At 39.0% G+C, this 22039-nt stretch overlaps 1 protein-coding gene and 1 long non-coding RNA gene across 4 annotated transcripts in view; one reads left to right on the top strand and one right to left on the bottom strand.

The window, feature by feature from the left end:
• Positions 1-22039, top strand: part of KIF27 (kinesin family member 27) — an 80617-nt gene that overhangs the window by 50359 nt on the left and 8219 nt on the right. For all 3 annotated transcript variants that reach the window (XM_077749509.1, XM_077749508.1, XM_077749510.1), the window contains exons 11-15: positions 5819-5932; positions 9302-9478; positions 16078-16293; positions 19143-19349; positions 20947-21145. In XM_077749509.1, coding sequence (XP_077605635.1) covers positions 5819-5932; positions 9302-9478; positions 16078-16293; positions 19143-19349; positions 20947-21145 — 913 coding nt within the window. The remainder of the gene's footprint in view (positions 1-5818; positions 5933-9301; positions 9479-16077; positions 16294-19142; positions 19350-20946; positions 21146-22039) is intronic.
• Positions 3777-22039, bottom strand: part of LOC144219499 (uncharacterized) — a 43671-nt gene continuing 25408 nt past the window's right edge. The window contains exons 5-6 of the long non-coding RNA XR_013331437.1: positions 4546-4631; positions 3777-4081 (exon numbers count right to left, since the gene is read on the bottom strand). This is a non-coding gene — a long non-coding RNA (uncharacterized LOC144219499). The remainder of the gene's footprint in view (positions 4082-4545; positions 4632-22039) is intronic.

The following is a 22039-nucleotide window of genomic DNA, read 5'->3' as shown; positions in this document are numbered from 1 at the left end:
GAAGTAGGCTCCAGGCTCTGAGCTCTCAGCACAGAGCCTGATACGCAGCTTGAACTCATGAACTGTGAGATCATGACCTGAGCTGAGGTTGGACCGACTGAGCCACCCAGGCGCCCTAAACTTTCAAAAGCATAATAGTTTTTGATGCAGCAGAGTTTTAAACTTTTATGAAGTCCAGTTTATGTTTTCTTTTATTGCTTGTGCTTGTGATATCCTTTAAAGATTTTATTACCAAATCTAAAGTCACAAAAACTTTCTTGTTTCTTGTTTTCCTCTAAGAGTTTTATGGTTTTAGCTCTTGTACTTGTCATTGATTGATTTTGAGTTAATTTTTGTGTATTGTGCCAGGTAAAGGTCCAGCTTCATTCTTTTGCATGTGGAAATCAAGATGTCCCAGCATCATCTCTGGAAGAGACTATTATTTCCCCATTGAATGGATGTGGTACTCTTGCCAAAGATCAATCGACTATATTATGGATTTATTTCTTAGCTCAGTTCTATTCCATTTGTCTATATGTCTGTTCTTATGCTAGTACCACAGTTTTTCGTACTGTAGCTTTGTAGTAAGTTTTGAAATTGGAAATAAGTCCTTAAACTTTGTTGTTCTTTTTGAAGATTGTTTTGTTTTTTTGAGGCCTCTTGCAATTCTGTATGAATTTAAGCATCACCATTTCCATTTCTGCAAAAATGGCCGTTGAAATTTTGATATGGATTATGCTGAATCTATAGAGTCCTTAGGGTATACTGACATCACATGACAATATTAAGTCTTCCTATTCATGAGCATGGGGTGTCTTTTATTTAGGTCTTCTTTAATTTCTTTCAGCACTCCTTTCTGATTTTCATTATACTAGTCTTTTACCTCTTTGCTTAAATTTATTTCCAGATATTTTATTCTTTTCAATATTATTGTAAATGGAATTGTTTTCTTAATTTCGTTGAGTTACTCATTCTTAATAATAATGGTAATAATTATTATAGCAGTGGTTGACATTTATCTTCAGTTAATACTGTTCTAAGCACTATGTGCTTTATCTCATTTCTTTTTTCTTCAATATTTTCAACTTTTTCTATTCTCCTAGATTCTTTCTTTAAACATCTTAGATTTTTTTCTCATCATTTTTTTTAGGTTTATTTATTTTTGAGAGGGAGAGAGAGTGTGTGAGTGTGCACACGAGTGGGGAAGGGGCAAAGAGGGAGAGAGAGGAGAGAGAATCCCAAGCAAGCTCCACATTGTCAGCACAGAGCCCGATGCAGGGCTTGAACTCAGGAACCATGAGATCATGACCTGAGTGAAAATCAAGAGTTGGTTACTTAACTGAGCTGCATAGGCACCCCTCATCTTTTTTTTTTTTTTAATTTGTCTTAATGTTTATATTTGAGAGAGAGGAATGGGGGAAGGGGCAGAGAGAAGGGGAGACAGAGGATCCAAAGCAGGCTCCATGCTGACACCAAAGGGCCCAACGCAGGGCTCGAACTCACTAACCATTGAGATCATGACCTGAGCTGAACTTGGATGCTTTACCAACTGAGCCGCCACCCAGGTGCCCCCCCCTTTTTTTTTTTTTTAGTTTATTTTTTAGAGAGAGCAGGGGAGGGGCAGAGAGAGAAGGAGAGAGAGACTCCCAAGCAGGTTCTGTGCTGCCAGTGCAGAGCCCAGCTTGAACTCACAAATTGTGAGACCATGACCGGAGCCGAAATCAAGAGTCAGATGCTTAACCCAGGTGCTCCTGGATTTTCCTCATCTTAAAATTATCCTTCTTTAACCTTATGCTTTTCTCTTTCTCTCTTCTCACCTTAATAACCAAATTAGTTGGGAAAGTTTACTGCATCTGTTTCTGTTTCCATTCATTCCCTCGTCCTCTCCAGTCTGGTATCTGGCTCCTCTCTCCACCATCCTCTTCAGAGCTCTTGAGAAACTCACTAGTGCTTTCTGTCACTAAATTCATTAAAACTTCAGCTGCATCCAGCATAGTTCACCACTCCTTCCTTCTTGAAGTATTTTCTCCTCTGCCTTTGTGAAATTATATCCTCTTTGTTTTTTTCCTCTGACTGCTTATTCTCTGTCTTTGTTAGTTCATCCCGTACAATCAGTCCTAATATATGTGAATTCCTCAAAGCTCTAGGCTTAAGCCTCTTCTCTCTTCTATCTTGGATGACCTCATCTTTTCCCATGGCAACAATTAAACTCTTACAGCTTCCAAATTTAATCCTTAACCCCAGATTTGTACTTTGAGCTCTGGATTCCTATATCCAACACTGACATCTTCATTAGATTGTCTTACAGATGAATTCATGCTCTTCCTTACTTATCTCACCACAATTCCCCTCCCTGCTCCCTTCCTGGGGGAAAATATATAGTTTTCCATGTGCTTTACCTGTTTCAACCCATTCAAATAGGTAAGCTAGAAATCTAGCAGTCATCCTTGACTCTGTCTTCTTCCTAAGAAGGAACCACTGAGTTCTATATAGATTATATCTTATGAATATCTTTAACCTGTTCAATTCTCATTCCTACTGCCAACAACCTAGTCTCTTTGTTATGGTCCTTCCTCCTCCAGTGTGAGGATTAGGTTTGCCTGTCAGTCATGTGATCTTTGGGTCTCAGCTTCTCAGCTCTCCATAGATCATGGTTTAAACCAACAAGACTTGGCACTCTAAGTCTCTGTTTAGGGAAAAGAGAAAACTTTTCGTCAGAGTGCATGCATAGTCTACTGAAATGCAAATGTGCCTGTAACTTAAACTTTTTACATTTTTATCTAGGGCAGTTTTGTTTCTTCTAGCCATATCTCTCATTCTAGGGAAACGGCCCTATTTAAAGGGAGAACAGGTATTCCAGAAAAAGGAAAATGTCTGCTCCAGAGATATATTAGTTTCCACTACTTCACGCAAAAACAGAAAAGCTGCTCACAATCCTGTGTTTGGAGCTAACTTTCTAACATGCCCCCTGTTCATTCTCCCTTTGACTAAACCATTTCTGGAGAATACTGTGACCTCTGTGTAGGTTCTCCTTGGAGTACCAGTTCTTAACTGAAGTCCGTGGATAAGCTGTTAAGAAAAAGTATGGGAAGCCCTGAAATTGTATGCCATAGTGTGATCTTGAGCTTTTTACTGCTCTAAGCACCAATTTCCCCAGCTATAAAATGGAGCTTTTTAATAGTCCCTGTCTCAGAAGATTATGAGAATTAAGTGGGATAATTAAATAGATGTGAAAAGCCTGGCATTGTACCTGGTGAACAGTTAATGTTAATATTATAACAGGAATTACATCATAAGAGAATGGCAATAATGTCGAGAGTAACACGTAGAGAGGATGAGACCTACTACTACTATACTCTTAAAACCTTTGTGCAAGAAGAGGAAGGGCACAGAGTCTGCTCCGAGTAACTCTAAGGTGCCTTTGTTTCAGCATCTTGGGGTTGCTGTGACTATGACAGGGGCTAATTTATTGCTATGAATGAGAGAATGAAAAAATTAATGGGTAAATATAACAGGGTCAGATTCACTTGTAATACAATGCAGGTGAGCAGAGAAAATTTATTTAGTCTAAAGCAGACCTGTATTCTTTATGACACCACCACCCCTCTCACCCTGCCCAATCCACGTCACGATAACTGCTGGAAGTCTAGGAACAAACTATATGTCCAGTCTGTTCAAACCTTACTCTGGTAATTTAACCATTTCCTGTAAATAACTCTCCGCTTTCTTGAATAAGAATATTCTGTCCGGTGTATGTGATACTCAGGTATACAGCTTTTATTGCGTCATATGGATTTGAAGAGAAAAGGATCACCTGGATTTCAGTTGGTCCTTGGGTGTGACTGGTTGGGATCTGCCTTCTCGTCTGCTCTTCTTTGCTGGGCTCTGATGATGGAGCCCAGAGTTGGTATAAACTTGTAGTCTGGTCTCGCTTTCAGTTTAGAGCGTGGAGGTGCTTTGGCTTCGTCTCACCTCCTTCTGGCATTATGAATCCCCATTGACGCTACTAGGTCTACCATTTATCTTGCTGGCCCAGTGGCTTGTCCACTTCTGGAGTCAGTTATCGTGGGGAAACAGTCACTGGTTCGTAGGACCCATGTCACTTGAGGCCAAGGAATCTATATAAGTCTCTTTCCTTTTTTTCTTCCCTTCCTTCCTTCCATCCCTCCTTCCTTCCTTTCTTTTTTATATAAATGTTTATTTATTTTTGAGACAGAGCATGAACAGGGGAGGGGCAGAGAGGGAGACAGAGAATCCCAAGCAGGCTCCGCACTCTCAGTGCAGAGCTCTACATGAAGCTCCAACTCATGAATTGTGAAATCATGACCTGAGCCAAAATCAACAGTCAGACACTTTACCGCTTAGCCACTCAGGTGCCCATAATCTCTCTTTCCTGATCAAAATTCTCCACTGTTTCAGCGAGGCTGGGCAGCCCCATGTGGGTGTGGGTCCTCTGCATCGCAGGCTGCATGTTCTCCCTCTGCCCTTAGTGATCTACCTTACCTATCACCCCCTTTCTGGGCCAGAATTTGGAGGGAGGAAAATTGGGACACACATCTTTCTTACCGTCTCTTTTTCTTTCTGCCATTCCCAGGGCTAGAACATGATAGAGTTTCCTTTTACTTCCTTTATATCTGCACTTCTGAAATTACCTGTGGAGAAGGTGCAGTTTTCATTTTATTATTACTTTGTCACAGCCCAATACTTTCATAAAACATGAACTAGTAGTAAAGTGAAAATGAAATAAAAAATTAAAATACACAATAAAGTCTATCTTTGAATTATTTATTATAACTGTTATTCAACAGACATAAAACTATTCTGTCCAATTGTTATAAAGATTTCTAAATGCTTTCGATTTCTGTCCTTATGCGTCATGGACCAGTAACCAATAGTAATGCAGACCAGCCCACTTTGGTTCATGGCCCCTTCCTTATTCCTGCCACACCATAGTGGTGGACAGAGCCATCCCCTCTGAACCCCAGGAGAACTCCTGAGGCTTCTTAAAATCTGGATGGAAACTAAAGGACCATGCTCTGTCTTTTAAATTTTATTTATTTACTTACTTACTTATTGTGAGAGAGCACGAGCAGGGGAGGGGCAGAGAGAGAGTGAGAGAGAGCATCCCAAGCAGGGTCCGTGCTGTCAGCACAGTCAGATGTGGGGCTCAGTCTCACGAACCATGAGATCATGACGGGAGCCAAAATCAAGAGTCAGACGTTTAACTGACTGAGCCACCCAGGTGCCCCCTATCTTTTTAAAAAAAAGTTTATTTAAGCAATCTCTGCAACCCAACATGGGGCTTGAACTCACGACCTCGAGATTAAGAGCTGCATGCTATAACAACTGAGCCAGTCAGGCATCCCCCATCATCTATCTTGAAAGGCTGTTCTCAAATAGGAAAAAATCCTATTTGTGAATGCCAGAAACTGAATATTACTTTTTTTATTTCTACTGTCATAAATTCTGATATCCTCATGGCAGATGGGTGCCTTGGGGAGATGAACTTAAAGGTCATGAGCTCACAAAGGCAGAAGAGAAAAGCACATTTATAATTTTCAGACTCTCAGCCTGTTTGTGCTGATTTATAACACTGGCAAACGATTAAAAAAAAAAAAAACAAGTGTTGTTAGTAAACCTTGATTTGCTGTGAGATTTTATTGCTTCATTGAGGGGCTAACATTTTTTTCTTCTCAAATAGCCCCAACCTTCCTCTACTCATTTTCTTTCTTTTTGCAGTGAAGAAAGTAAATGTGAAGGAAATGATTATCTGCATAAATATTTAATGATGGCCAGGTAGTAAAAGCAGTAAGGTGTTTTTAATTTCTGTTCTCCACAGGAACTAAAGTCAAAAACCGAACAGGAAGAAGCTGTGACGCTGAAAACAGAGGACCTTGATGCATTTAAGATGAAAACGAGAAAAGGTTCGTTTGGAAGTATAGACCAGTTCCAGGTTTGTCGATTCTATTTAGTGTTTCCTGTGTTCTCTTTGCTTTGATGATTATTTAAATAGAGGTAAAAAGTGGTGGACTCTGAATAAAATCTTCAAACACTAGACTTTGCCACTTGACTACAAATTTTCTGTTTCTCCCAAAGCTTTTCTGTTATTAAAAAATTACTCTCGTGGCACCTGAACATCCGACTTTGGCTCAGGTCATGATTTCACAGTTCGTGAGTTTGAGCCTGTGTCAGACTCACTGCTGTCAGCACGGAGCCTGCTTGGGATTTGCTCTCTCTCCCTTCTGTCTCTCTGCCCCTCTCCCACTTGAATCTCTCAAAAATAAAATAAACATTTCAAAAAAAGTTACTCTCATCCAGAAATGTGCTTGTATTCTTATTTCTGTAGAATGCATTTATTTGAGTGGTGTAGAATGTAAACATGAAATCCATGTTCACTGGATTGTATTTATTTCCATGGAAACAATATATTTCTAAAAATCAGAGCCCTCCATTCAAATATAACTGAATTGTGTATGTACCATATATGATGTAGTAAAAAATTACTGGTTTAGTGCCACATTAATTTTTAAAATGTTTATATATTTTTGAGAGAGAGAGAGTGGGAAAGAAGCAGAGAGAGGGAGGGAGATAGGGAATCACAAGCAGACTCCATGCTGTTAGCCAAGAGTCCCCATGTAGGGCTTGAATTCACAAGCCATGAAATCACGACGTGAGCCAAAACTAAGAGTCAGACACTCAACCAACTGAGCCACTCAAGTATTCCATTTTAGTGCCACATTTAAAAAGTGTTATCTTTAACTCAAAGTTCAAAGAAACAAAATTTTAACTTTATGTAAATTCAAAATGGCAATTCTAAAATTCTTAAAAATACTGCACTTAAAACTATACTCAAGCACTAATTACATCACCTTAATTCTGAAAAATTTATTTGCTCTTTCTGAAATTTTATATATTTTAACAGTAAAATTGAGGACATGAAGTATTCCCAGTTATTTATTTTGCCTCATGTGTTTTAGACATTGGTTAAAGTGCTATTACTCTGACACTCTGTGCTGCTTGGTAATAATATTTCTGAGCAGAAAGAGTTTGTTGGAGAGTAGGAGAGTGCGGGATGTCCAGTGTAGTGGGACCCGTTTTTCAAAACACAAAGAATCTAAATTTTAAATGAATACAATAATAAAAAGATTCCCACAGCTTGCTATGGGTTAAAAATATTTAAAATATTAAAAAAACAAAAACAAAACATGTTTTTTAACACTGCAAAAGAAAACCCACTTTCCAGAATTTGACTCTAAAGAAGAACAAGATTATAAGGTAATCAATATGGGTTTCCAAAGAGCTAAGAATAGGATATTGATTTGTTCTAAAGCTCCTTTATAAGAAAGTATTTAAAATTGGGGCTGTGTCATAGGAACCTTTGCTATAAAAGGAGAAAAGACATATCAAGAAATTTTCAGAAAACTTAGTAAGATACAGTGAATTGTACAAATCCTAGCCTTTATTATATCAAATGCAGAAAAATCCACTTATTTATTATTGCCCTAAAAAACCTGTGTTATGTGAACTCCTACCGATTCTTCAAAGCACTGCTAAAATATTTCTTACTCTGTGAGGCCAGCACTGACATTTCTACCATTTCCCGGACAGAGCCAATCCAATCCCTCCCTCCATTTTTGCTGACACGGTACCTAGAGTTAGCTGTATACAGCATTTATTATCAATAATCATAGCTTTTCAGGTTTTCCTCCTATTGGAATGGACCTTACAAAAGATCTGTTATTAATTTTTCAAACCCCACTCCAAGTCAAGGAATGTTTATGGAATATGTTTTATTTTTTATTTTAACATTTATTTATTTTTGAGAAACAGAGAGAGACAGATCATGAGCAGGGGAAGGAGAGAGAGAGGGATACACAGAATCGGAAGCAGGCTCCAGGCTCTGAGCTGCCAGCACAGAGCCCAACGCAGGGCTTGAACACACAAACTGTGAGATCATGACCTGAGCCTAAGTCGGACGCTCAACCGACTGAGCCACCCAGGCACCCTGGAATATGTTTTAGCTAATTGCTAGACTTTGTAGTTTCTCCTATATGGAGTTTCTAAGGTAGAGCTGGATATAACAAAACTGAAGTGTCTCTGTAGTTGTTCTGGGATATCCTTCCTGTTTCTTCAATATTATTTGGATGTAATAGTGCTTATAGGGCCATGCTATCTAGGTGTGGGTGCAGGACTGCATAGCACTGGGTCTACTTTCCTTTGGCCACTTCAGTCTCTTTTCCTCATGCATATTCACTGTCTCATTGGGTTTTTAAAAAATATTTATTTTGAGAGAGAGCACAAGTGGGGGAGGGGCAGAGAGGGAGAGAGAGAACCCCAAGCAGGCTCGTGCTGTCAGCACAGAGCCTGACGCAGGGCTCAGTCTCACAAACTGTGAGATCATGACGAGTCAAAATCAAGAATTAGATGCTTAACCGACGAGCCACCCACACACCCCATCTCATTTTTTAATATAGTTTTCTAAGCACTATTTTTATCAAGTTGGAGAAGAACTGGAGAATAGTACCGTATTGATTTGTTTTCCTATTAGTTGTTGTTTATCTGACATTGCTTCATTACCCTGTCTGCAGTGCAGATGGGTGCTTGGTAGAGCTCATCTTGGACAGTTGTATTCCATTCATACTTTTTTCTTTTTGGGTATTCTCAATTTGAGAGAATACTCAGATGCTTGTTTTGGCAATCTTTCCAGCTCACTGTATCTTATAATTGATGTTGACAGGCTACAGTGCAGAATGGATTTCCATGCTGTATTATATGTGTCTTCTACTCTGTGTATTCATTTACTTACTTCTTTGATTAATTAATTTAATCAGGCATTCAGTCAGTCATTCATATAGCATTTTATTGAAGGCCAGTCGTGGGCCAGGAAGTAGACCAGGCATTGGGGATAGAGAGGTAGTCACTCGCGGAGCTCAGGTCGGGGAAAGACTGACTGTAGAGCAACCGGCAGTGTCAGTGCTGTGATGGGGGTGTGCTCCTCCACGACAGAGAAAAAGACCCCCAGCCTTTTCTCATAATTAACTCTTAATATACGTATGGAAAATTGTCAGCCCTTTGTCAGCCTAGAAAATCCCGCTCTCAAACATGTTTGGAGAATACATCTTAATTTCCCACAAAACACAGCAAGATGTTAATTGGCACCACTTCCTGATGATTTTAGACAACACTGTTTTATTATTCTCACCATTCGTTTCAAAATGTTCATTTAAGGTATTTTAGCCGGTCTGAAATGATATCATACCATAGACGTCCTATGGCAGAAGAAAAACAAATGATGTAACATTTCTTTGAAATTTTAATGTAGAAAATGGATGAGCAAAAGAAATGGTTAGATGAAGAAGTAGAAAAAGTCCTGAGCCAACGCCAAGAATTGGAGGAGCTGGAAGAAGATTTAAAAAAACGAGAGGCCATAGTGTGTAAGAAGGAGGCCCTGTTACAGGAGAAGAGCCACCTGGAAAATAAGAAGTTGAGATCTAGTCAGGTATGCTATTTGTTATGCTTTTGGCTTCTGGTTGTAAGCTGTATAAACCAGGATTACTTTTCTCCCTAAGAAGTAAAGCATACTACTCTGAAATTCGAAACTAAAAGAAAACTCCTCTGGTTTTCAATGTATTTTGCATATTACTGCTTATTAAACGACCACTACTAAAATCTATTGCAGTTTTGAAGTCAAATGTTCAGTGTTCTGCCAAGTATATTATTAACATTTTTGGGTATTTGAAAAATTAGGGTAAATTAGACATAACCTAAAATTTGCCATTCTCCCCATTTTTAAGTGTGTGATTCGGTGGTTTTACATTCACAGTGCTATACAGCCATCACCCTATTTCCAAATGTTTTATTACTCCAAACACGAAGTCTGTAACTGTTAAGCAATAACTCTTCATTTCCCCCTGCAACCTTTATTAATAACTTTAGCAGATATTTAAGAAATAAATCATACCATTTGATGCTGTATAGAGAACACTGGTAATTTGGGAACATGGACTTAAAAATGATCTAACTATTCCACTACCCAAAGTTAGGGGTTTGCAGGGTTGCTGTAAAAGAGAGATTTTATGTAATGAAGATTTGTTCAGTTTTCAAATTATAATGACTTGGGGACCTTTACAAGAACTTTTGCTAGAGAACGCAGGTTTCATGAGCCAAAGAAGTGATTTTTATGAAGGAGTTTGCCTCAGTTTCAAGTTTTGAAGAAAAAAAAAAAAAGATTGTGGAGGGAATAGAAGAACCAGGAGATGAGTTTTTTGGATGTAGCTATGGTTTCTACCATAGCAGTAACAGCATCTGAAATGAAGCTGGCTTGCCCCAGACATGAAGAGGACTTTCTACCCAGCAGGTTGAGGATAGTCTGTACATTGAGCAATTGAACGGAGTGGATCAATGACCTGCTTCTTTATTACACCTTCCTTTCAGTCAGCATCTAGACCTTTAAGATCTGAGATGATGGTCGTGTGTTCTTAACCTCTCCACCTCAATATAATAGGCAGATAAGCATGGAGACCTGAACTTACCTCAGCTCTCTTTTCCTTTCCCCAATCATGTTGAATAGCTATTGGCATCAGGCTGTGGGACCCAGGGATGGGGGCAGCGCCCGCAACCAGCCTAGTTGCTGGTGCTATATCCAGGTAGCTTGCTCACGCTGGCTGTCAGAGCCAAGTTTTATTTTTATTTTTATTAACTTTTTAAGTTCAGTAGTATTATTTTTAAGTAATCTCTATACCTGACATGGGGCTCAAACTCACCAGTCTGGGATCAAGGGTCACATACTCCTTCAGAGGAACCAGCCAGGTGCACCTGTCAGGGCTGAGTTTGAAAAGCTACCCCTCAAAACATGTAAATGACAGCAGAGGAGAGGAACACATTTAAATATCAAGTGAGTAAATAGAAAAGATAAACTAGGACCTTTACTATATGTTCCGTATCACAAAAGAATAAAAAAGAAAAAAGAAAAAGGAATGAGGAGGAAAATCTTTTTCCTAAAATAAGTTTGTTTCATGATACAGGGGGTAAAAATTGAAGTTTTCTACTTTGAACAAGAGTAAAATTTAGGAAGCAAGACCATACTGAGATAAGTAGAGAGTACAAATAAATGAAACCCACAGCAGAGCAAAGCAAAATTGATTCTATGAAGATTGTTTTAATGAAACAGAAGAGAAACTTGAAGTGTTACACTGCTTGGTTCTTTTCCGAACAAAAGGTGTGAATAGATTATGTCCTTTTTCAGTGTTTAAGAAATGTTTATAAGGCTCAATCCTATGTATTTTGGACATGGACTGTAATATAAAAAAACTATTTTCATACCATATACAATTTCAACTCAAAATAAGTCAAAGTCCTAAATGTAGGAGGTAAAACTATAAAACCCTTAGAAGAAAACAAAGGTGTGAATCTTTGTAACCTTGGGTTAAGCAATAGTTTCTTTGATATTATACCTAAAGCATAAGCAATAAAAGAAACATTAGATAAATTGGAATTCATCAAAATTTAAAAACATTTGTTATGCAAAGGACACCATCAAGAAAGTTGGTGTTGAAAAGACAACCCAGAGAATGGGGGGAAATGTTTGCAAATCATATACTTGATAAAGGATTTGTCTCTAGAATATATAAAGAAGTCTTAACTCAATACTCAAAAGACAACTCAATTAAAAATGGGCAACTAGATCCTCAAGGAAGGATCTGCATTTCTCAAGGAAGATTGGCCAATAAACATATGAGACCTCATTAGCCACCAGGGATATGCTAATCAAAACATAGATGAGATACTGCTTCATACTTACAGGGATGGCTGTGGTCAGAAAAATAGATAATAAGTGTTGGTGACTGTATGAAGGAATTGGAATTTTCATACACTTCTTGTGGGATTGTAAAAAGGTACGATTGCCATGGATAACTATCTTGCAGTTCCTCAAAAGGTTAATCATGGCATTACTACATCACCCAGCAATGCCACTCCTAGGTATATATCCAAGAGAAGCGAAAGCATGTATCTGCACAAAAGCTTGTACATGAATATGCGTAATAACAGCATTATTCAGAACAGCTTCAAAATGAAAAACACTCAAATGTCCCATCAGCTGATGGATGGGGCAAACAGAAAGTGGTATATTCATACTAGGGAGTGTGACTCAGCCATAGAAAGGAATGAAGTTCTGATACATGCTACCACATGGATGAACCCCAAACACGTTGTGTTAAGGGAAAGAAACTGGCCATGAAAGACACATATTGTATGTACATGTAATTTATATCAACGTGCAGATGAGACAATTCTGTAGAAACAGAAAGTAGAATAATGGTTACTTAGGGCTGAGTGGGGGTGGGGAATGGAATGACTGCTAGGGGACATGGGGCTTTATTTTTGAGGACAATAAAAACGTTCTAAAATTGATAGTTGTTATGGGTGCACAACTCTGTGAATATACAAAAAACCATTGAATTATACACTTTAAATAGGTGACTGAGGACCGCCTGGCTGGCTCAGTCTGTGGAGTGTGCAACTCTTGGTCTCAGGATTGGGAGTTCAAGCCCCATATTGGGTATAGAGATTACTTAAAATCTTTAAAAGTAAATAAATAGGTAAATTGTTTGGTATGTGAATTAGATCTCAAGCTATTACTCAATAAAAGCTAAAAGCCCATAAAGGGGAAAAAAAAGATAGAGATAAAAGATTACCAAAATATGTAAGACGGGAAGGTATAGATAAGTAGTTACTGACTTAGCAGAAGAGGCTGAAATCCAAATGCCTTGAGAGCTTAAGCGGGACATGATTCAGAGCTGTAGCNTAGGGCTCGAACCCATGAACTGTGAGATCATAACCTGAGCCAAAGTCAGACATTTAACCAACTAAGCCACTAGGCGCCCCTGGATTTTTTTGTTTGTTTGTCTGGTGGTTTGGTTTTTTTTAATAATACCTTTATGAGATAGAATTCACATAGAATACAAAAAGACTCCGAAGTGAAGGGACTAAGATTTTCAGAAGGCAGAAGTGAGGCATAGGATGGAAACGGGGCATCATCAGGAAACCCCCCCTTTTCTCACTTTGAAGACTAGACGGTTTATTTTCTGAAGCTTGAACCAGGTACAGCAGATGGTCAGGGTAAGTCAGAACACTCAAAAGAGGGAATGAATAAGTCAGTCAACCTAGGAATCCTGAGATAGCCATTTCCTAACCCCTACTTGGATCCCAAAATGTTGGCAGCCAGGTTTATACTTCCAAGCAGGATATTGGTGGATTTTCTGAAACAGTCCCTGAAAAAAGAAAGACCTAAGAACACTCTTGGGCGCCCCCAACTAAGTGGCTAGACCCCAGATACATCCTATGGTGACAAAGTGTACCTACCACAGAGCTTATCAACATTTTCATACCTGACTCTTAAATGTGACGTCCATGTCAGGAATGCTACTAACATGAAAGAGATCAAAAGATAAAAAGCTCAGAGACATCAGAGATAGAGGAAGGAGCTGAAAAACTTCCCCAAAATCTTTAATATTTTCAAGGTGGTGAAAGATTATATACTCTATCCATAAAATGAGAACTGCTGGAAATTTAAACATTTTTAATTTTTTCAAAATGTTTTTTATATTCTAGAGAGAGAGCATGCAAGAGGGGGAGAGGGGCAGAGAGGGAGACAGAGAGATCTTAAGCACACTTCACACTAGCATGAAGCCCAGCACAGGGCTCAATCCCATGACCTGGGCCGAAATCAAGAGTCAGATGCTCAACTGACTGAACCACCCCAAGAACTGCTGGAAATTTAAAGTGTTGGAGGATAACTTTGAGAAACTATCCCAGAAAGTAAATGAAAAGATAAATTAAAAGAAAATAAGAGAAAAAAAATTTAATTGGCAGATAAATCCGGAAGTCCAATGTCTTAGAAATGGAATTTCAGAAAGCTTTAACAGAGAAAACAGAAGAGAGGATTATCAAAGACAATACAAAAAAATTTCCCAACGCTGAAGACATGAGACTAGATAGGTTATCAAGGGCCCAGCAAAATGAGTGCCAAAAGCTTATCATTGTGAAGTTTTATGCACACTGAGGGGAGAAAAAGATCCAGGTAGAAGAAAGCTACCAGATAGAAGACACAAGTCACTTGTAGTTGGTTAAGTGCGACTTTGGCTCAGAATATGATCTCGCAGTTCCTGGGTTTGAGTCCTGGGTCGGGTTCTGTGCTGACAGCTCAGAGCCTGGAGCCTGTTTCAGATTCTGTGTCTCCCTCTCTCTCTGTCCCTCCCCCACTCGTGCTCTGTCTCTCTCTGTCTCAAAAATAAATAAACTATTAAAAAACACTTTTAGAAAAAGACATGAGTCACCTGTAAATCTCAACGATCACAATGATATTGGACTTCCCAACTTACTTGAGTAGAAACTAAAAGACCTGCAGCAAACTTCCAACTCACAAGGGAAATTATTTCCAATTAAGACTTCTTTTTTGAGCCTAACTCTGAATCAAATATGAAGGCAGAATACGGGCATTTTCACATGAAAAAATGATCTCTGACCTCGTCTGTCTCAGGAAACTACTAGAGGATGCGCTCCACAAAAATGAGGGCATCACCTATGAAAAAAGGAAGACTTGGGGTCCTGAAAGTGTGATCCAACGTGGAAATTCCAGGGATAACACCAAAATGAAGTTCCAGAACAACTAGTCCAGTTTGGAGCAGGAGGATGGAGACTTCAGGCAAAATGTTTCCAGAAAAGAATAGAACAAAACGATGACTGGGTTTAAGTTTCGGTCAAGTGAAAAAAACAGTATTGAGAGGAAATGTATAGTTCTATCAGAGAAGAATTAGTAAAAAGTACCTACTTGTGTCCTCTGGGAAAAAAATGATCATTTTATATGAGACATTTGAGCTGTGAATAATATTCACAAAGCCATGTGAACTGAATATTGTTTTAACAAAACTGTAATACACCTTATATTGGGAGGCTAGAGGGAAGGGAAGTAGAGGAGGCATAATAGTGCCAAGTGCTTATCTTCCATAATAGTCCATCCGTGGGCAGTATCTGAAATGGGTAATGTTATTTAAAAACATGGACATTAACACAAGCAGAAATAGCTAGAAAGGTTGAAGATGGTTGTTTCTGGGTGGGGTAGGGAGACTGCTTTTTTTAAAAACTTATAATCCTGTGGTATATATACATATAATTACTTAGATGAAAAACTATTTTAAGAATTTCTTTAAATGTTTATTTTGAGAGAGAGAGAGCAAGCACGAGCCAGGGAGGGGTTAGAGAGAAGAAGGCAGAGCGAATCCCAAGCAGACTCCACACTGCCAGCATAGAGCCCGATATGGGGCTCAGTCTTACCAACTGTTAGATCATGACCTGAGCCAAAATCAAGAGCTGGATACTTAACCAAACGAGCCACCCAGGCGCCCCGGTGGCTCAGTCGGTTGAGCGTCCGACTTTGGCTTGGGTCATGATCTCCCGGTTCGTGAGATCAAGCCCCATATCAGGCTGTCTGTGGTCAGCACAGAGTCTGCTTTGGATCCTCTGTCCTCCCCCTACCTTCTCTCCACCTCCCCCACTCTCAAAAATAAATAAATATTTAAAAAATTTTTTTTTCTTAAAAAAAAATTCTTTTAAGTTAGTCCATAATGAAGCTCTCCATTACTCTCATTAGCCATATTTTCTGACCAGAATGAAATAAGAGTAGAAATAAATTACATGTTTAAACAACAATAAACTGAATCTCAACCTTTAAGGAACTCGTAATATAGTTACAGGCCATATAACTATGTAACAGGCCAAGGATAATTTAGAAAATAATAAAAAAGAAAATTACTACTTCTTAAAACCAATATTCTATAGTCTGATATAGCCAAGCAATACTTGGCAATAAATTCATCATTGGAATCTCCATTTAAAAAAAAACAAAAACAAAAAACACATTCAACTTAAGATTTTTAAAAAATGACCCCCCCCAAAAAAAAAACTCCATAAGAGAAAATAATAATGTGGAAGCTAAAAATATATTCAGTTAGTAACTTTTTTTCTGTTTTTTCTAATTTATATGCAGTTTGTGTTTCTAGTAACTGTTTTTGGGGTGTTTGGTTGATTGTGTCTTTTTAGGTCTTAAGCACAGATAGTTTGAAAATATCAACTCGCCTGAGCTTGTTGGACCAAGAGTTGTCTGAAAAGAATGTAGAGCTTCAACACAGCACAGCTGAGGAGAAAATAAAGATTTCCGAGCAAGTTCAGGCCCTCCAGAAAGAAAAGGATCAGCTACAGAGACGAAGAGACAGTGTGGACGAGAAACTTAAAAATGGTAGTGTGTTGTCACCTGAAGTAAGTCAGTACTCTTTAGAACTGGAAGTGCTCTATGATGGGTCACTTGGATGACTTCCTCCATCTTTGTTAATGACACCTAAAAATTATAAATCTGGTAAACTTTGTTTCCTTGAGATTTTGTCAGATGTCATGAGTTTAGCTGGCACCCATTAGGCGCCATCAGCCATGCCTGACCAGAGACCATGATATTCTCACACAGGGGTCCGTGAAAATAGCCCTCTACCAGCATTGCCAGGGACTGGGAAACTAACACTTTCCCTGAGTAGGGCCTTTCTCAGCTGAGGCTTCTCATCTGACATCACAGAACACAGATGATTTGAGGAACCTTTTTCCTTTGTTCTTCCAAAGAGAGCACCTACGTCCTGTCTCTGAATCTTTCCTGAATGATATGAGGTAATTCATTACATACATGGATGACTGGACATTAAGGGTTAATTCCTTCAAAAAGGCCCAACCTGCAGGAACATAGTCCAGCCAAGTAGATGGAAAGAACTCAAATCCCAGTAAAAATACCTTTGAGTTGCAGTTTTCATTTAGGGGAGCTTATGGCTCCTTTCACCTTTTTTTTTTTTTTAACAGTGTAAAAGATAGTACATTTATTGGCTGTTACAATTGCCCCAGACTTTGTCTTTTTTCAAAAGTTTACATCAGTTAGGAATGATACTTATCCCTTAACTTTATCAGACAAGTATGAATTCTTGAGCCTAAATTTTCTCTACAAATATTATTTAAGTTTATTGATTTAATTTGAGAGGAGAGAGAGCGAACAAGCAGGGGAGGGTCACAGAGAGGGAGAGACAGAATCCCAAGCAGGCTCTGCATTGTCAGCACAGAGCCAGACGTGACGTGGGACTCAAACTCACGAACTGTGAGATCATGACCTGAGCCAAGATCAAGAGTCGGACGCTTAACCAGCTGAGCTCCCCACACGCCCCTCTCTGCAAATATTTGTTGTTGCTGTCCTGTCATGACCAAAGCAAGAGAAAATTGCTAAGAGAAAGTGAGTATCTGGGAATCACACATCTTGTCGGATCTTGTACGGTTTTAGATTGGAGCAAATGGAAGATGGAAGTTAAGGGGGTTGGTTAAGAAGGAACGGGAGCAAGGATTTCATAAATGAAATTGTTGTTCACTGCATGGATGAAAGGTATTGAAGGCTAAGTTGATTGGGGGCTACATGGCATTATAAACTTCACTGCCCAGTTTCATAACACGAGTAGCTGAAAGGATCACAGAATCAGACTGTCCTGGGGCTGTTAAATTGGAGCTTGGCCTTGTAGATCTAAAGGTATGAAGGTCTAAGGTCTATACTGCAAAATATAATATTAGTATTTAAGGAATTCTTGCCGGCCCAAGACCATTACCGGGCCCTATGGAAGAAATCAAAACAGTAAAAAGCATTATGCTTTTTTGAGAAATTCATACTCTTTTCTAGGGAAAAGAGAAAAATCTAAGAAAACTCTAAACCCTCAAGAACATTAAAAGAAGCAAGTTATGATAATGTAATAAAAGTATACTCAGTATATTGTTTAAACAAAGCAATGCAGTGATCATCTGGGGGTGGGGGGAAGATTCATCAAGGCAACTTTGGTGAATTAGAAACTTGAGCTGAATTAGGAAAACCATGATATTGACAGATACAAGAGAGAAGGCCGTTGTAGATAGAACACCATAAATAAGGCATGGAGAAGGGAATGAGCAACTTTCATGGAGAATTCTATAACTAAAAAACATTAGGGTTTTGTAGGAAAAACAGCACAATGCATAATACCTGTGTAGCGGCCCGTCTGGATTGGTTTGAGGGAATGATGAGCCTCCTACAATTAGTGGGGTTCCATCAGCCAGGTGGGCTTCCAGGCAGCCTTCTTCCTCAGTGTTCTTTTTAGTGTCACTCCGAAGTAGGCTGTGCTCATATAGTTTAAACTATATGAAAGGTACTGGGCTAGGCAATATGGACTTGAGTATGGCCAAGATGGTCTGCCTTCAAGGAACTCAAAGTTATGGTAACCTCCACCACACATACACGTATACAGAAATATCTTATCCAAGTCTCACCAAGTCCGGAATAATTTCTTACCAGAAATTTGGACACTCCAAATATGATGTGCTTGAAACGTCCAAAGAATTGACAGAGATTCACCAGGTTTGTTGTGGGTTTTTTCCCCTACGAAGGAAATCTTCTGTAGCTTATGAAAAAATGTACCGCCTCCATGTTTAATGCCTTTGTTTGCCCCATAGTGACATCTCATAGGAATTTTATGAAATGTTTCATGTCCTTAAATCCTCACTACTTTTTTTTTCCTCACTACTTTTTTTAATCCATTCTTTTTTTCCCTAAGAGACTCTCTTCTGATGACAAGTCCTTAAGAATTTATTCTAAATCTATTTCATCTTTCTCTCCTGGCAGTCTATTATTTTGATAGATCCTTGAAGGGATACCAGGGAATCTTCAGATCTCTCTGACACATGATGTACACTTTAGGAGCTGTGGAGGGAGACACATGGCAATAGTGCCGGTCCTGGAGGCTGAGGCTTTGTTCAAGTGTATTCCCTGGTTATCAGCATTTGCCGTGTGACCTTGGGACGTTTCATAACTCAGCTAGATTTTGCCTCTTCCATTTTACTACACAAAGTTTATTGCAAGGATTCAGTGATTGTATGTTTTATATATGTGTGTATACACATAGTGTACTGTGTAGCATTGCAGGCACTAAAAAAACATTATTAAAATTTAGTAGACGAATGGTAATGTTTCTTAGACTCTGATAGCATAGTGAGATCTCAGTGTATGACCAAGTCCAAGTTGTAGTATTTCATTTAAAATGGGTGATTTCTATTATATCTAGGAAGAACATGTTCTTTTCCAACTTGAAGAAGGGATTGAAGCTTTGGAAGCGGCAATTGAATACAAGAATGAAAGTATCCGGAGTCGCCAGAACTTGCTCAGAGCTTCATTCAGAAACCTCTCTCATAGTGAAGCAAATGTCTTGGAAAAACTAATTTGCCTGAGTCCTGTTGAGATTAGAGCTATTCTTTTCAGATATTTCAATAAGGTTTGTTCCTGACGGACAGAGGCTTTTCTTATAAAGGGGGTCAGGCTGCTTATATGTCTCACATTTAAGAAATTGAAAGGCCTAAAAAATCTGATGGTATAACTACACATTTAAGCATGATTTCTGTTCCCAGTACCGAGTGTAATTATCTGAAAGCTTAGTGCATGTCCACATATGTAGGCCTAACTTCAGAGGTTCTTAAAGTTGGAAGGGCCTTTTGAAAGAAGGGCTTTTTGAAATAGTTTTAAAAACCAAAGAATTCAAGTTCTCTTCCTCAGTTTCTATTTCCTGGATATTTTCTAGATTTGCTTATTGCTTCTCAGCATTCGTGAAAAATCAAGGGCCCTCCAATTTTGGGTTCCCTTCCTTTGGTTGCTGTAGGGTGGGGGATACTGTACGTTATCATCATACCTGTGAACTGAAATGAAGATAATAATAGTAGATTTTAGCATTAACCTGAATCATACCTTCTCTTCAGGTATAGATGATGAAGTGTTAAGCAGACAACTCTTTTCTCTGAAAGGTATATTCAGTTTAAGGGAATATCAGACAATGAGTGAAAAATAAAACACTGGAGTTTTAAAATAAAGTTCTAGTTCTGTTAGACAAGTGAAATAAAGATGAAAACATTAATGGAAATGTTATACCCAGCCCTCCTTTGGATAATGACTGTCAGTAGTAAACTACTATCATTTTTTAAAAATTTTTTGTTTTATTTTTGAGAGAGAGAGAGTGAGCATGGAGGAGGGGCAGAGAGGGAGACAGTGAATCCTAGGCAGGCTCTGCGCTGTCAGCACAAAGCCCAACACGGGGCTCGAACCCGCAAACCGTGAGATCATGACCTGAGCCGAAGTCGGACCTTCAGCCGACTGAGCCACCCAGGTGCCCCAGTAAGCTACTATCATTGATCAGAGTGCCTCCTTATCACTGCATGTCTGAAGGGCAGAAAAATGGTGCGGTGCTATCTGAGGCTCTGATATAGAGAGCTCTTTTGTGATACTTTTAGAGCATGGGTTCTTAACCCAGAGCACCTAGGCCAAGGTCAGTGGGTTTTCTGTCCCTGGGAACCTGAGTATTTCTTTCTAGAGAGAAGGTCATTACATTAGCAAGTTCTGTCACATACATTGAAGTATTGTCACTTCATAGCAGTGCAGAGAAGAACCCATTGGTCTAAATGCACAGTCTTGAGACTGAACTCTGTATTTACAGTTTTTAAGAAGTCTGTTACTTATATTAAACATCCATTTTGGAGTTAAAACTGGGCGTTACCTAGATGTTACAAGAGTCTTTAGGTTCCTGTTACCTTCTTAGACTAGAGAAATAGTTATAGGATTGTAAATGTAAACTGCAGAGACCTCATCTGAGAGATGATGGAGGGGGTGATCAAGCCACATTATATTTAAAATGAAGCTTGTAACCAATTCAGAATCTTAACAAGCTCAAAAGGCTGTGAGGTTATTTTGTGGGTATGTTATAAAACATTCGCTTAGTTATTCCATGGGGATTAAGGGAGTTCTTTAGGTAGCCTGAGAAGTAGCTTATTATATTAGGCTATTTAAGACAAATTTAAAAGGTCAAAAAAAAATGTCTTTGCTAGGTGGTCAGTTTGCGAGAAACTGAACGGAAACTGCAGTTACAGAATGAAGAAATGAAAATGAAGGTTCTGGAACAGGATAATCTGGTTTGTGAGTTGGAATCTGCACTGGAACATCTGAAATTGCAGTGTGACCGGAGACTGACTGTCCAGCAAAAGGAACATGAGCAAAAACTCCAACTGCTGTTACATCATTTTAAAGGTACCTGTCCCCTCTGGTCAGTTGTGGAAAGATGATGTGTCAGAGGGGCTAGGAAAGGAAGATGGGATGGAATTTGATCAGTGAAAAGCCCAACATGAGTAAATAGTTACTACTTATACTTGTTTTTGTGCTTTACGTGTTTACCGCACATGGGGATAGTTGACTTTGATGTAGGGCTATTCATGCTTGAAATGCCATCCCTCTGACTGTCCCCAGTGCTATACATAAGAACTCCCCTCAGTTTGTTGTTGGGCTATTTTTTTTTTAAGTTTATTTATTTATCTTGAGAGAGAGTGAGCATGAGTGGGGGAGGGGCAGAGAGAGACAGGAAGGGAGAATTCCAAGCAGGCTCCACACTATCAGCACAGATCCTGATGCAGGGTTAGATCTCATGAACCCTGAGATCATAACCTAAGCCAAATCAAGAGTCGGACACTTAACCTACTGAGCCATCGGGGTGCCCTGTTGTTGGTCTATTTTTTATGTACAAATGTGGGATGATTTCTAGCTTTGTGGTGCACAGTTGAAAAGTTTCTATCTCCCAAGGATGTAGTAACTTGATATTTAAATTACTTTCCCTCCAGAAAATTAAAGTGATAGGTTCTGTCAGATTTCTAGTTATATTTGTTATAATTTTCAGTTAGTTGTAAATTTTATGCATTAAGATTATATCTTAGGTAAAAATTAGTCTAGCATCGATGGACACATACTGTTAATCAGTGCACAGTAGTTCAGCCATCAACCCTGGTGTGGAAAGAGCGGTCACAGCAGTTGGTCTTCATGTTACCTGGACATTTGGCCAGTACATAGTTGCTATGGCAATAAAAGCGCTGCTGGCAATAAAAGCGCTGCCTGGCAATACTGGTAATGCGTCAATCCAGGCTGCTTAGCTGC

This window comes from Crocuta crocuta, unplaced genomic scaffold, assembly GCF_008692635.1.
Source record: "Crocuta crocuta isolate KB4526 unplaced genomic scaffold, BGI_CrCroc_1.0 scaffold99, whole genome shotgun sequence".
NCBI classification, from domain to species: Eukaryota; Metazoa; Chordata; class Mammalia; order Carnivora; family Hyaenidae; genus Crocuta; species Crocuta crocuta.
Note: the sequence above shows the minus strand (reverse complement) of the source record. Positions and strands in the feature narration are given on the sequence as shown.